The sequence below is a fragment of the Dromiciops gliroides genome, chromosome 1, assembly GCF_019393635.1.
Source record: "Dromiciops gliroides isolate mDroGli1 chromosome 1, mDroGli1.pri, whole genome shotgun sequence".
Lineage (NCBI taxonomy): Eukaryota > Metazoa > Chordata > Mammalia > Microbiotheria > Microbiotheriidae > Dromiciops > Dromiciops gliroides.
In genome coordinates this window covers 173,567,563-173,584,177 of record NC_057861.1, presented here as the reverse complement: position 1 = coordinate 173,584,177, position 16,615 = coordinate 173,567,563, and the positions used below count along the sequence as shown (strand labels likewise).

General features: G+C 37.6%; 1 protein-coding gene across 1 annotated transcript in view; it reads left to right on the top strand.

The window, feature by feature from the left end:
* Positions 1–16,615, top strand: part of LOC122746889 (androgen dependent TFPI regulating protein) — a 134,912-nt gene that overhangs the window by 19,581 nt on the left and 98,716 nt on the right. The window contains 2 exon segments of the mRNA XM_043992964.1: positions 4,612–4,746; positions 8,638–8,740. Coding sequence (XP_043848899.1) covers positions 4,612–4,746; positions 8,638–8,740 — 238 coding nt within the window.

The following is a 16,615-nucleotide window of genomic DNA, read 5'->3' as shown; positions in this document are numbered from 1 at the left end:
CAACTGAAATGACTCAACAACAACAACAACAACAGTATACTATATAAATGCTACAATCATCATCATTATCATTAGTGTCCATAGTAGCAGAAGGACAAGCATGGTCTTGGGCATCACTGAGTCCCTTCTTTTTGACACTCTAAATTTGTGCTACCCTATATCTGTTGTTGGCCATCACTAGTGCATCATTAGAGATGAAAGGGGCCTCATAACAGATCTAGTCCAGCCCTTTTGTGTTTCAAAGGAGGAAAACTGAGACCCAAAAGATTTTAATGATTTGCCCAAGGCCAATAAAATCAGAATCTGAATTCAGGTCCTCTGGCACTCTTTCCATTGTACCATCATTTGGATTAGACAAATGATGCAGTGCCTGAGCCAGAATCTCAACATGCAAACAAACAAACAAAAGGGGCACCTAGATGGCACAAGGGATAAAGCACCAGCTTTAGATTCAGGAGGACCTGAGTTCAAATGCAGCCTCAGACACTTGACACTTACTAGCTGTGTGACCCTGGGCAAGTCACTTAACCCTCATTGCCCTGCAAAACAAATAAACAAACAAACAAACAAACAAAAATCTCAACATGGTGTCAAGGATATTAGAATTCTTGATTCACTGGGAATGACCCTGTTCTTGCCACTCTAATATCTTAAAAGAAGTATTCAGAGAGAACGCACCAATAGACAAAACATTTGAAGCTTCTTCAGAAAGGACAAAACTAACATTCAGGAGTAGGATAAAAGACATACACATGTTACAAATCTAAAAATTAAACATAAAAATTGTAGCATCTCTTCTATCCATTCAGTCAATATTCCTACCTCCCCCACCCTGATTTCCTATATTTATTGTTTATATAATATATTTCTTACTTTATTATTTACTGCCTTGACTTGTTTTCTAATTCCATGTGCATGTATGTGTGTGTGTGTGTGTGTGTGTGTGTGTGTGTGTGTGTGTGTGTGTTGTCATCCCAGCTAGATGATAAACTCATTTGGGTTAGGGACTTCTACTCTGTATTTCCCCCAAGGCCTGGGAGATGTGGTGATGCTCTCTCCCTTTTCACCTCAGTCACTTAGATCCCTGGCTTCTTTTAAGACTCAGCTCTGATGCAGAGAAAGCTTTTGACAAAATACAGCACCCATTCCTAATAAAAACATTAGAGAACATAGGAATAGGTGGAGCTTTCCTTAAAATAATAAGCAGTATCTACCTAAAACCATCAGCAAACATTATATGTAATGGAGATAAGTTAGAGGCATTTCCAGTAAGATCAGGGGTGAAAGAGGGATGTCCATTGTCACTTCTATTATTTAATATTGTACTAGAAATGTTAGCTTTAATAATAAGAGAAGAAAAAGTAATTAAAGGAATTAGAATAGGCAAGGAGGAAACAAAACTATCACTCGATGCAGATGATATGGTGGTATACTTAGAGAATACTAGAGAATCAACTAAAAAATTACTTGAAACACTTAACTTTAGCAAAGTTGCAGGATATAAAATAATTCCACATAAATCATCAGCATTTCTATACATGACCAACAAAGTCCAGCAGCAAGAGATAGAAAGAGAAATTCCATTTAAAGTAATGGTAGACAATATCAAATACTTGGGAGTCTACTTGCCAAGACAAACCCAGGAACTCTGAGCACAATTACAAAACACTTTTCACACAAATCAAATCACATCCAAATAATTGGAAAAATATAAATTGCTCATGAATAGGCTGAGCTAATATAATAACAATGACAATTCTACCTAAATTAATTTATATATTTAATGCCATACCAATCAGACTACCTAAAATTATTTTATAGAGCTAGAAAAAATAATAATAAAATTCATCTGAAAAAACAAAAGGTCAAGAATACCAAGGGAACTAATGAAAAAAATGCATAGGAAGGTGGGCTATCCGTACTAAATCTGAAGCTTTACTATAAAGCTGCATTCATCAAAACTATTTAGTACTGGCTAAGAAATAGAGTGGTGGATCGATGGAATAGGTTAGGCACATGAGACACAATAGTAAATGACTTTAGTGATGTACTTTTTGATAAACCCAAAGACTTCAGCTTCTGGGATAGGAACTTAGTATTTGACAAAAACTGCTGGGAAAACTGGAAGATACTATGGCAGAAATCAGGCATAGACCAACATCTTACACCTTATACTAAAATAAGGTCAAGGCACCTGATTTAGACATAAAAAGTGATACCATAGGTAAGTTAGGAGATGAAGGAATAGTTTACCTTTCAGATCTTTGGAAAGGAGAACAGTTTATGACCAAACAAGAGATAGAGAATATTATGAAATGCAAAATAGATAATTTTGATTACATTAAATTTAAAAGGTTTTGTATAAACAGAAGCAATGCAGCCAAAATTAAAAGGGAGGCAGAAGTCTGGGAAACAATTTTTACAGCCAGTATTTCTGATAAAGTTCTCATTTCTAAAATATATCAGGAACTAAATCAAATTTATAAGAATCCAAGTCATTCCCCATTTGAGAAATGGTCAAAGGACATGAACAGGCAGTTTTCTGATGAAGAAATCAAAGCTACTTATAGCCATATGAAAAAATGCTCTAAATCTCTATTGATTAAAGAAATGCAAATTAAAACAACTCCGAGGTACCACCTCACACCTATCAGATTAACTAATAAGACAAAAAAGGAAAATAATAAATGTTGGAGAAGCTGTGGAAAAATTGGAACACAAATGCATTGTTGGTGGAGCTGTGAACTGATCCAACCATTTTGAAGAGCAATTTGGAATTATGCCCAAAGGACTATAAAGGTGTACATACCATTTGACCCAGCAATACCACTTTAGGTCTATATCCCAAAGAGATCATAAAAAAAGGGAAAAGAACCCACATGTACAAAAATATTTATAGCTGCTCTTTTTGTGGTGGATAGGAATTGGAAATGGAGGGGATGCCCATCAATTGGGGAATGGTTAAACAAGTTTTGGTATATGAATGTAATGGAATACTCTTGTGCTGTAAGAAACGATGGGCAGGCAGATTTCAGAGAGACCTGGAAGGACTTACATAAACTGATACTGACTGAGAGGAGCAGAACCAGGAGAACATTGTACACAGTAATAGCAACATTGTGTGATGAACAATGGGGATAGACTTGGCTCTTCTCAACAGTGCAACGATCCAAAACAGTTTCAAAGAACTCATGATAGAAAAAGCTCTCCAAATCCCAAAAAAAGAACTGTGGCATCTAGATGCAGATTGAACCATACTGTTTCTATTTCTTTGTCTTTCTCTTTTGAGGTTTTTCCTTTTTTGCTCTGATTCTTCTTTCACAGCATGACTAATGCAGGAATATGTTTAATGTAATTGTGTATATGTATTGTGTGTATGTATATCTATATATCTATGTATATCTATATATCTATATCTATATATCTATCCTATATCAGATTGCTTGCTGTCTGGGGGAGGGGGGAGGGATGGAGAAAAATTTGAAACCAGAAATCTTATAAAAACAAATGTTGAAAACTATCTCTACTTGTAACTGCAAAATAACAAAATATTTTTTTGAAAAGAAAAAAGAAAAAAAGACTCAGGTCAAATCCTACCTTCTCTAAGGAGGCCTGCCCTGCTTATCTAGTTGCTAAGGCCTTCCTCTTTGAGATTACCTTCTGATACTTCTGCTATAGCTTCCATGTACCCCAGAGACTTATATTCTGTCTCCTCGATTAGAATGTACATTCCTTGAGATCGGAAACTGATTTTGCTTTTGTTTTTGAAAACTTTTTTTTTTTTAATCTCTAGCACTTAACTGAGTGTCTGGAACATAGTGAGTACTACACATAGCATATATATATACATATGAATAATGTATATGTATCTATATATTCACATGTGTGTATAAATATTCACACAGATGCTTGTTTTTGTTGCTTTTGTTGCTGGATAAATAATAGGTGTGCAAGCAGGCATACTCAATACCCCCTAGCTGACTTTCATCACTCTGAGTCAGATGCTTTCCCCAGTGCCAAAATCACTGCCTGGTAAGTCAGTCAGGGAACTGAGTCAGTCCCTTCAGGTCACAAAGCTACTGTTATATGCACCTTCCCAAGTGCCTTCCCAAATACCAGGCAGTGAGGGGCCACCAAGGAGAAGTAGCTTACTAGACCTGCTTTCTGTGGCTCTTGGCTCAGTGCAGTGTATTGACCTGAGCACATAGCTCACAGTAAGAACCCAGAGCAAAGCTTGTCCCTCTCCTTCCAGAATCCTCCTTACACCATAAGCTTGTTCCTTCCCCTTTCTGTGGCCAAATTATCTATTCCATTAAGCTCTCTTTGTGAGCTGACTCTTCATATTGTTTGCTATTTAGCTTAAGTCTATTAAATGAAATATTGTGTGCATTATTATCCCCTAAACTACTTTATACAATCAGTTTTAATAAAGCAAGGGCAGGGTCCACTGAGCTGGAAGCTACCTCCCTGGGACTGGCTTTTCACCAGAAAGGCAAAACAACTCCTTCCTCCTGATCTACATCGTTCCCAGAGGACCAGGATTTTACATCAGTGAGGAATATATTAATTAAAGGCAAATGAAAATGTCCTCATTTGTTGCAATGAATTTAGCTCTTACAGGCCATTTTCTACAGGCTTGCCGGCTTGGATGACATGACACAAGGACTGAAGAGAAATAAAGATTTTCAGTGGGTAACTCCTTCCAGAGATCTTCTCTTCAAAACCCTGGCTTTTCCTCTGGCTACAGTAAGTTCTAAGTGTAAATATGAGGCAGGGGTCTTACCCAGATGTTTCTGACACTTAATCCAAGTTACTAGTGATGAATAAATATATCTAGATATAGTATGCATTTGTAGATGTGTACAATAAATTCTGCACATATCCATATGTAAGTTTGTTGTCATATATGTGTCAATATGTCAATAGAGGGATTCCAGCCCAGGCCTCTTGGCTCTCTGTTTTCTTACTGCAAGGGGGTGCCTCAGTAACAAGATTTTTGAGAGCCCTTTTATTCAGAAACCAGAATCACCTCATTTAAATAAATGGGAAAGACTCTAGAGGCCCCGAGTGTGGAAAGAGTTCCTTTCCTAAATAAACAGGCGGTCATTTGTCCTGTATAATTTTCATTTTTTGGAATCAGATTCTGAAGCCTGTATGTATAACACCTGTGCAAGACTCCCTTGTGAGTGTCAGAGAAAATGTCTGCTGGGGGAAATCTACTGGGACAATCAGTGCAGGAGATAAAGACGATTTTTTTTTCCACGAAAAGGGGCCGAGGCTTCCATTGCCAGGTCTGCAAAGCACTTCACAGAGACTGCCTCATTTTAGCATCACAACAACCCTGTGGAAGAGATGCTTTTATTATCCCTAGGCTACTGACGAAGAAGTTGAGGCTGAGAGATTTAAAGTGACTCCCCCCACTGGTCTCTCTAATCCCTCTCCCTAACCCCTATCAAATCTTCTCTTGTGACAAGGAAAAAGCAAAAGAATCCAAAATATTGTTTGACGATGTATAAATTATCCCAACCCAGTATCTCCTTCCCCCAGCCCCCACCTCTCCTATCAGGGAGGAGGTTTGTTTCATTTTCTGTTTTCTAAGATCATCATGGTTTTCTTTGAGATCAGCTCTCTTTTAGTGGTTTTTCCATTTATTTATTGTTTTATTCACTATGTATCTCCTTTTCTTGATTTCGTTTATTTTCCTCCCTATCAGTTCATACAAATCCCCCGACACGTTTTTGAATCCCTCATATTCGCCATTTCTTACTGCACAATAGTATTTCATTATATTCATTTGGCAATAATTTTTAGCCATGCCCCAATTGATGAGATCTCACTTTGTTTCTGGAGGGTTGGTTTTTTGTTTTTTCCTATTAGAAAGAGTGAATATTGTGATATAAACGAGACCCTTGTGTGAAGCAGCAAGGGAAAGAAGAAAGAGCATTGGTTTCAGAGTCAGAAGTCCCTCATCTGATGTTTGCTGTCTGTGTGACCTTGAGCAAATCATTTCACTCCCATGGGCCTCTTAAGTTTCTATCTTTGACTTTGACCTTTATTTTTTTTTTTTGACAAAGCACTAACCATAACTTTGAACCTCACTACTGGAAGACTTAAGTCGCAGCAGCTCCGCAAACACTTTCCTACTGAAATAAACAAAACGAAAGGTCAAAATTTATCAGTCTCACTTCTCAGCTATTTTGCACAGATAGAACAATATATCCTCACTGGGACCAGAAATAGAGTCTTGTAGACACTAAAGCTCCCAAAGGACCTCCCAGGCTAGCCCAGACAGGAGAATCAGCGTTTAGTTTCTGCATGGGAGGATATTTTTGTTTACCACGTCAATATGCATGGCATGATGGGAAAAACAACAAACTATTGGACTGGGAATCCTTGCTTTGTCACTAACTAACTGTGTGACCTTTTGTGAAACTGAGCTTCTTAGAGCCTTGGTTTCTTCTACCATTAAGTCAAAGGGTTAAATGATATGATCTTTAAGGTCCTCCCAAATCAAAAGTTCCATATTGCATAAGAGACTCTCCAAGTAAAATGCAAGCTCCTATTGCTTTTTGTCTTCATAAGTCTAGCATCTAACTAGTCTTCTGGGGCACTGAGAGACTGTGACTTACCCAGGTTCACACCAGCAGTTAGTTATTTGTCAGAGGTGTAAATTTAACTGGAATCTTTACATATCTCTATCCATTAATTATACTATGCTTCTTACTGAAAAGTAATAGGCAGCTGACACATATAATATATTCATATGTTAATGAATATATTAATAATCATACCAATATATTAATATTATATTATGCAGAACTAGATATTATTTGCTTAGTTATGTTATGTTCTATTTTTAATGTTATGTTAGTCTATTCATTAATATATGAGTATTATTTAATGGAATACAAAATCAAAATGACCTTCCTGTGAAGAACAGTGGAACAGGAATTGTAAGAAGATACAAATGGGGGCAGCTAGGTGGCGTAGTGGATAGAGCACTGGCCCTGGATTCAGGAGGACCTGAGTTCAAATCCAACCTCAGACACTTGACACTTACTAGCTGTGGGACCCTGGGCAAGTCACTTAACCCCCATTGCCCTGCAAAAAAACCAAACAAACAAACAAACAACAAAAAAGTAAGATACAAAGGATCATAGGAACAGAAATTCAGAGCTGGAATCTCTGATTTAAAGGTCAGCTAGTCTAACCCTCCCCCACCCCCATTTTGTGGTAGAGTAACTGAGGCCCAGATACCAAATGGCTTGCCCAAGGCCATACAAGGAGTAAACAAACAGCAGAGCTGGTTAATGTATCCAGGTCCTCTGATTCCAAACCCATCCATCTTTCTAGTGAACTGTGCTGGAAGTACATGTTGTCCCTCCACTTCTACCCATCCTAAAACTACCCAAAAGCCCACAGACTAAAAGAAGAGGCAGGGCAAGCATAAGTGAAAAGAGTAATATAAACAATCACACATATGACTACCATGAACACTCCTACAGGGATTGAAGCTGATAGCAACTCTTCAGAGAATTGATCAATCTAATCTGATAAAATTCCAAGGAAGTGATGAGTTTTGAGAAATATGAAGTTTGTCAGGGAAAACTTTTTTGGGGGGAGGGTGGGGAGTGGAAGATGGGGACTAGCATTGGAGAATATAGTGTATCTAGAGTTCTGGCATTAGGACAGAGTGATTTTCAACTGTGTCAAAGGGATATTCCACAGTACTGCAGATTTTTAAACCAAGTTTCTATTTATGGGTTTATAAAATGCTTAATAGGTGTTTGGTATTGAACTGTGTTCTGGGAATACAAAGAAGTATCTCTTAGGACTGGGTGGATGGTGGTCCCCTTGACAGTATAGGGAGGTAAGGAGGGTTTAGGGGGAAAGATAATGAGTTCAGTTTTGGACATGTTGAGTTTAAGATGTCTAATGGACATCCAGTTCAAGTTTCTGAAAAGTAATTGAGGATATGAGAAGAGAGGTCAGCAGAGAGGTTACAGTAGGACAGGTAAATTTGAGAGTCATTAGCATTGAGCTGATAACTAAGTCAAGGGAGCTGATGAGATCACCAAGGGAAATGATAGAGAGGGAGAAGAGGAGAGGGCCCGAGATATAGCCCTCTGGTGAGAGGATGTGAGCAGGACGAAGACATAACAAAGGAGACCAAGTTGAACTTCCTGATAGATAGGAGAATGTGGACAGAGGGGTGTCCTGAAAACCGAGGGAGAAGGGAGGATAGAGGAGAAGAGGGTGAACAACCAGTGTCAAAGGTTGGTGAGAGGTCAGGAAGCAAGACTACCTATGTGACTGGGCAAGTTACTTCATTCATCTGTAAAATGATGGGATTAGACCAGATGGGCCTTTTAGATCTTTGTTTCAGTGATGCAGATTTCTCCTGTCCTATATGTACATGAAAGATGGCAAGTTGAATAATGAATGATCCCTAGAAGTCATATAACAAGACAATTTCACCTCCATCATACCTTTCTAGCATGTATGAAGTTTTTTTTAATCCAATCTCTATTTCTTTTTAGATATTTAATTTTCATGAATAATCTCAGAATTCTCTGTTTTTTCTTTCAACTCTATTAACCTACCCTAACAAGCATCATTTTGACGTTTTTCTTCTAGTTTATGTTTATGGCATTCTGGATACTCTTTCTGTATGACCCAAAGCTGATTTACCCTATGTTCCTGGATGGAGTCTTTCCAAAATGGTTGAAATCATTGTATGGTGAATTCTTTCAAGCTATGGAAGAAAAAAAGAGGAATGAATGCTGAAAGTCAATAATAAGTGCACTGAACTTTTCCAATGTGACATTATTTGTGTTTTCAGGAGGTTGCCTAACTGCTCTTTCCATCATTCCATTCCACCCTATCCCCTACTCACCCCTCCCAGCCTATTTAAAGATCTTCTCTAATGGTACAAAATGAATGAATACTGGTTTTATCATTCCCCAAAGAAGCTATTCTTCTAAGAGACTATCAGGAGGCATAATGACTTTCACTAAGTTGTTTAGGAAGTCATTGAAAAGATGTATGATCATAAAGGCATAGTAACATTGAGGCAACTACAGTCCTGAAAGAGAAGCAGTTTCAACAAGGAACCCATAGTGACATTTCACATAGTTAGGGATTTAGCCGAGTAATGGCATTCAAATATAGGAGACAATTTGCACCTTCCACCCTCCACCAAATTTAAAAAAAATGCTCAGCATTTTCTAAGCCAGCAGATCTGCAGGACTGCATCTTTTGACGGAAATAATAATTCACAGATTTCAATCAATCAACAATCCTTAATTAAATACTTACACCATGCCTGACACATTGGTCAGTCCTGGAGATAGAAAGGTAAAAGATGAAAGAACACTGCCCTCAAGGAACTGACATTCTTTTTTAAAATTAATTTATTTTTTGCAGGGCAATGAGAGTTAAGTGACTTTCCCAGGGTCACACAGCTAGTGTCAAGTGTCTGAGGACACATTTGAACTCAGGTTCTCCTGAATCAAGGGCTGGTGCTTTATCCACTGTGCCACCTAGCTGTCCCCAGAACTGACATTCTTTCAAGGGAAAATAATGTGTATATGTATAAGTATATGGAGGCAACTGTTGGTACAAAGGATAAAGCACTGAACTCGGAATCAGGAAGACCTAAATTCAAATCTAGACCTCAGATACTTAGTGTCTGTGTGACCCTATGCAGGCTACTTAAAATCTCTTTGCCTCAGTTTCTTCAACTGCAAAATGGGGATAATAATACCAACCTCTTAGGGTTGTTGTGAGGATCAAATGAGGTAATATTTATAAAAGCATTTATCACAGTGCCTGGCATATAGGCTATATAAATGCTTATTCCCTTCTATTCAAAATAAAATTAAGATAAATAAAAGTGGGGGGCAGCTAGGTGGCACAGTGGATAAAGCACCAGCCCTGGATTCAGGAGGACCTTAGTTCAAATCTGGCCTCAGACACTTGACACTTACTAGCTGTGTGACCCTGGGAAAGTCACTTAACCCTCATTGCCCTGCAAAAAAAAAAAAAGATAAATAAAAGTAGTTTGGGGAGGAAGGACATTAGCAACTAGCGGCAAGGGTGGTGATAATCAGGAAAGTCTTTTTTATAGAAAGTGGTGCTTAAACTATGTTTGCAGGAAGTAAAGGTCTATAAGATGAGGAGGGATGGCCACATCTTGTACAGGGATTAAAAATACACAAAGCATCTTACTCTAAAAAACCCTGTGAGATTGGTAGGGCAAGTGTTCTCATGACTATTTTATAGGTGAGGAAAAGAGACAGCCTAGTAAACAGATTATTGGGTTCAAATCTTGCCTCTGACACTTATTATCTGTGTGACTCTGGGCAAGTCACTTAACTGTTTTCCATATGTAAAATGAGGGTGTTACACTTAAGGATCTCCAAAATTGCTGCCAAAGCAAAAACCCAGAGAGTCTGACTCCAGTCTGGTACCATACTGTCTCACTGAGAACAAAACAAGATTAGTTTTGTCCTTCATGTACCCTTCTTAATGGATGAAATAATTCCCATAATTGTCAGTCTCCTCAATTATAGAAAGATAAAAGTCATCAAGGAAATAAGCATTTATTAAGCACCTGCAGTTTGCCAGGCACTATAATAAGCACTGGGCATAGAAAGAAAGGTAAAACTAGTCTCAACCTTCAAGGAGCTCACAATCTCATGGGGAAGATAACATGTAAACAACAATGTACGAAGAAGATACACATACACACATACACACATACACATGCATTCATATGAACATACAAACATACATATATACATACATACACACACATGCACAGGAATGGGAAAGGCTCTTTACAGAAGGTGAGATTTTAACTGAGACTTGAAAAACTTGATAAACAAAGACCTCTTTTATTGGTTCTATCAAGGACTAAGAATGCTTAGACTACCTCCCTCACAGAGTTGTAAGGATACAACGTGGTAATGTATTTAAAGTTCTTTGTAAATGTAACAGTGTTTAAAAGCTGGCTAATGCCAGCTCTTGTATGCAGGCTGAAATACAAAGCAGCTTATGGCAACCTAGAGGGAGGTGGGGAGCTTGGGGAAGGCCAAGGGAGGGGGGATAAAGTTATGGGCTGTGACAAAGCTGGGCATCTGAGTCACTGGAGCCCAAATGCTAAGTAATCATTAAAAGTCTTATCTCAGCTTCTCAGTGCTTGTAAATGGATTTCTGTATCTAGCTGTCATTTATAAAGAGGACTCAGATTCTGAGATGCTAAAGACGTCAAAGAACTTGTAAAACTCAAAAGCAAATGGGAAATCTGAATTCCCAGAATATCTTCCATTTTCTCATGAGCTATATGATCATCTCTTTGGTTTAGGACTATAAAAAACCCCCACTCATATCACCGTATTTCAATTTATTGTTATATAAACCTCAGATAACTATATAAATCCATTATTATTATTATTATTAATCTTCAAATCTTCCTCCCATTTGAACATACTGCCTTCCATAACCATTTTCATATACAATATCTCAGCTGATCCTAAAAAGAACACCATGAGATAGTCTGGACAATTATTACTACCCTCATTTTTCAGTTAGGGAAATCAAAGATTAGAGATGTCAAGGTCATGTGCAAATGTCACCTGCTCTATGAAGCTCACTCTCACTGCTCCCACCCTGAAGTTAGAAATGATCATTTATTTTTCAGATATCACAGCTAATTCACCAAATCTTTGATTCAACAAACATTTATTAAACATCTACCATCCACAATACAGGGCAGCTAGGTGATGCAGTGTATAGAGCTCCAGGCCTGAAGTCAGGAAGACTCACTTTCCTGATTTCAAATCTGGCCTCAGACTCTTACCAGATGTGTGATTCTGGGCAAGTCATTTAACCTTATTTGTCTCTGTTTCCTCATCTGTCAAATGAGCTGGAGAGGGAAATAGCAAACCACTCCAGTATCTTCAGGTATCACAAAGAGTCCAGACATGACTGAACAACAACACGCACAAAATATTGTGAAGGGAATCCCTAGATGAAAAAATGACATGATTGTTGCCAAAGAGATTAAAATCTAGTAAGGGGATGAGCTATACACAAGGAGCTATATGGCAAACCACTCCAGTATCTTTGCCAAGAAAACCCCATGGACAGCATTAACATGTTATGGTCACCACTGTGACCTTTATTATATCCCTTTAACCTCTCAGAACCTCAGTTTCATAATTTATAAAAATGAAGAGGCATGACTAGATGATGTCTAAATTTCCTTCCAGTGCTATGTATATGATACTATGATAAAGAAAACAGGGCATCTAGGTGGCACAGTGGATAAAGCATTGGCCCTGGATTCAGGAAGACCTGAGTTCAAATCCAGCCTCAGACACTTGACCCTTACTAGCTTGTGACCCTGAGCAAGTCACTTAACCCTCATTGCCCTGCCAAAAACAAAACAAAACAAAACAAAAAACAAAAACAAAAAAAAAAAGAAAACAGCAGTAAAGATAGCGAGGGACTTCATGCCAGGGGCCAAGAAGAATCTGCACAAATACTTTGAATTGGGAGAGTATAATTTGAAAATGAAGACATGCTAGTAGTTCTGTTTGAGCATATGAAGAAGAATCAAGTAAAATAAAACTGGAAATGTTCAATGAACCCAGATTACAGAATGTCTTATATGCCAGGAGAAGAAATTTGTATTTTATCTTCTTGGTAATAGAAAGTCTGAGTCTGTCACTTCTTACCATGTTGTTCTTCTTTTCAAAAGCCTATGAAGTTTGAATTCAAACTCTTTTATCTGGACTTCAAGGTTTCCCACATTTGGGAGCCTTTTGACTTTTTACATAATTTCATATGGCTAAATGAGGTTTAATTTAACATATATTCATTAAATGCCTACTATATACCAGGATCTGCGCTAAGAACTAGGAATACCAAGACAAAAATGAAATGGTCCCTGCCCTGAAAGAGTTGGCATTCTACCTTACTTCTTTCTTTATGCATTTACAATGGTGGAGTGCATAGAGTGCTGGGCTTGGAGTCAGGAAGACAAGTTCAAATCAAGCCTCAGACACTTAGCTGTGCGACTCAGGGCAAATCCCTTAACTTCTATTTGATTCATTTTCCTCAACTGTAAAATGGGGATAGTTATAGCACCTACTAGGCTTCTTGTGAGGATCAAATGAGATATTTGTAAAGTGCTTAGCACAGTGCCTGGCATATAGTAGGTATTTAATAAATGCTCATTTCCTTTGTTTACCTTCAAATGAGATAAGGAATGTAAAGCACTTCACAAATTCAGAAACACCATATAAATGTAAGTTTCTAGGTAAGACTATGCACTGACCAAACTGAACTTCTCAAAATGGGTCATTTCCTTTGTTGCAATTGAAATTAAGGCAAACAGGATTAGGGCGATCTGGCTCTGACATCTGTCACCCCATTGATTGCCAGGGTTGATTCGGCTGATCTGGATGGCTAGGCGGGTGTCCCTTTCCTTCCTCACCGCTCCATGTGCATCCCTCCTGTGCGCTGGGTCGAAGAGGACAACCTTCCCTGATAGAGGAGGTACCATTCTTCAGTCAAGGGTATACGAGTAGCTGTGTCCCCGGGCTAGAACAAACTCCCAAGGTCCAAATTAGGGCAAACATAAGCTCTGGGCAGAATCAATTTATTAGCAAAGTGTGAATTTGCCAATAAATAGGGTCTTAGCCTCCTCAGCACAAGCTAAGGCCCCAATGAGGGCTGACAGATCATTTTTATAAACAAAAGGAGGTGCATCCAAAAAATAGAAGGCAGTATCATAGATGGGCAAGACAATATGATTGGTTAGAGTCAGAAGCATCAAAGGTATGAGGAAAAATATGATTGGCTGGAAATCAGGAATGTGGGGCTATACAACAATCCTTCTTTCCATCTTGCTGCTAGGAAATTCTAATTGATTTAGTCCACCTGCAAGAATAACTAACGGTATATAGACAGGAGATTTCCTCTAATCATACAAGGACAGCTAGTGACATATGGAGATAACAGATTTCCTTTAAAAGTAATTTATAGGGAAACAACTTTTCCCCCCCAGGGCAATTAGGGTTAAGTGACTTGCCCAGGGCCACACAGCTAGTAAGTATCAAGTATCTGAGGTCGGATTTGAACTCAGGTCCCCCTGAATCCAGGGCCAGGGCTTTATCCACTGTGCCACTTAGCTGCCCCCAGGAAACAACTTTTAAACTTAATTTAGAGAGGAAGATTGAATTTCTGAACCTATGAATTTCTGAATTTGATTCAAAGACACTTAGGCAGTTATACAAAATATCAACAGTAATACAGGCTAGGATCAATTACAAAATGGAATCAATTTGATTTTCCTAATTTCCCTCTTTGAACAATGAGAAACAAGTATCCCATAGATCATTTATCTATAGGCCAATCTATAAGGTTTTTTTTAACAACATTAATAGTAGTATTCACTAACAGAAGTTTTTCTAGTGCAAATTTGCAACAGGCTTTAACACAGCAACTAATACAAAGTCTAAACAAGACTGTAAGGCACAGAGCAATAAGGGCCTGTTTATCAAAGATGGCTAACAGGCCATTTCTTTGTAGGCAAGTGAATAAAGAAGAGGGATTCCACCAGGTGTCACCTAGAGAAGATAGTTGTGTTTCTGATCTAACTTGATGGATCTTTTGTAGGCTTGTTGTAATTTCTTCTGACTAGATAATGTAAGAACAAGATGGATTGATCATAGCACAAGCCCTTCCTTGATTTACTGTAAGAATATCTAAAACCATGTGATTTTGCAAAGCCATTTGAGCTACAGAACCTACCTCAATATAGAGGGAGGAGATGAATTCACATGTGGCCTGAGCCAACTTCTCAATTTCAAGTAAGAGATCCAAACTATTGAGAGCACTCACCAATTTGAGAGGCCACCAAGGTAACCAAAGAAACAGCAAACATAAACACCATGAATAAAACCCCAAAGCAATACAATAATGATCATCACTGTCAAATAACATTGAGTCTTCTGGTAGCCTTATAACCCACTTCCAATGACCTTTTTTTTTTTTCCAATGACCTTTTAATCAACACATTTCATCTTCAGTTCCAGTTGTCCCAGGTAGTTGTCTGGTTTCTGGAACATCTTTTGGACACTCAGGAATATGTCTTGTTCTCAGAATAGCTCTGAAGAGGGCTTTTTCTCAAAGATTAGTTTCTCTGGTTCCAAGTTATCTTGCAGAAATTATGCAATATAATTTAGTACAACCTTTTAAATCTGGTTTTATAACTAGTTTATGTGGTGAAAAACCTGCTTAAGCCTTATGGTTCTGGTCTTATTAAGAATAGAGGTGTAAAAATAACATCAAATTAAGAACCCATAATTCACCTAAAACTTCAGAGAATTTCAATTATTACATACCACTTGCTGTTTCTATCTTTACCTAAATTCTGTGTCTGATATAGACACTGCCAGCTATAGGCTGAAGAAAGAGTCTTAAAAAGAATTTATGAAAGCCTGATTTGTAAAATAGGCCCCTCTGTCTCCTAAAATTATCAAACAGATACTCCAAATGGGAAAATAATTTCACCCTCTTCACAATCAAAATCCTTAATCTATTTTAAAAAATCCATTATCCCATTTGAAACATTTGAAAGCCAGTTATATACATTTATATATTCTAGTTCTTAGAGAAAAGTCTGATCCTATTTTTTCTCAAAGTTTACTAGTTCTTTTAATTAGAAAACTTTTACATTTTTGTCTTATTAGAAAATGTTTGCATTTTTGTCTTAATTCCCTCCTTAGGAGGATATCATCCCCATATCATCCTGAAAGAATAAAATATTTCAAGGACATAATCCTATACACGAATATGCAACTATTTGTAAGCGCCAAAACTCATTTACTTAGTTGCTTATGGTATGAATTTGATTACTAATTCAGATTGAGGACAATAAGGTCTTTCATATTTGCATCCTATTATAGTAACTCAGATGTTTTAGTACTGCAACAACAAAACTTTTATAATTTACCTGCCCTGATTATAAAATTTACTATGAAAGGGAAAAGGAGGGACATAGATCACAAAATATAAAAAAGAAAAAAAAACTTAGCTCTTTTTGATTCTAGGAAAGAATCATATTTGACAGCCAATCATTCAGCAAAGTTCCACATTTATTCATAGGGTATCATAGCTAGGTTCAGGATTAACCAGGTCGAAAACATTCCTCTTCAAAAGGAAAAAAAAAAACAATGGTGAAACTGAGTCAAGAAGATTATACCTTTGACCATGCCAAGGTCATCCCTTCAACTTTTCTCAGACACAGATATGCACCTGTAGTGATTCTTAGATCACATTCCCTTTGAGCAGTTCATGGCCTTTCCCTTGAATAATGGCTTACTGACTTATTGATTATCCAGACATTTATACCTGAATTCAAAACTCAAAACAATATCAAGTTATAATCCCAAGAGTTTTTTTTAACTTCAAATAGTGGGTTTCACTAATCATAGCTTAGGGTTAGATATAGTTATTGCTATTTTTCTCATGTGGTTGCTATAACAGTTATCAATGACATTCATATATTTAAAAATATTCACTCAACATCTTCATCCTTTTC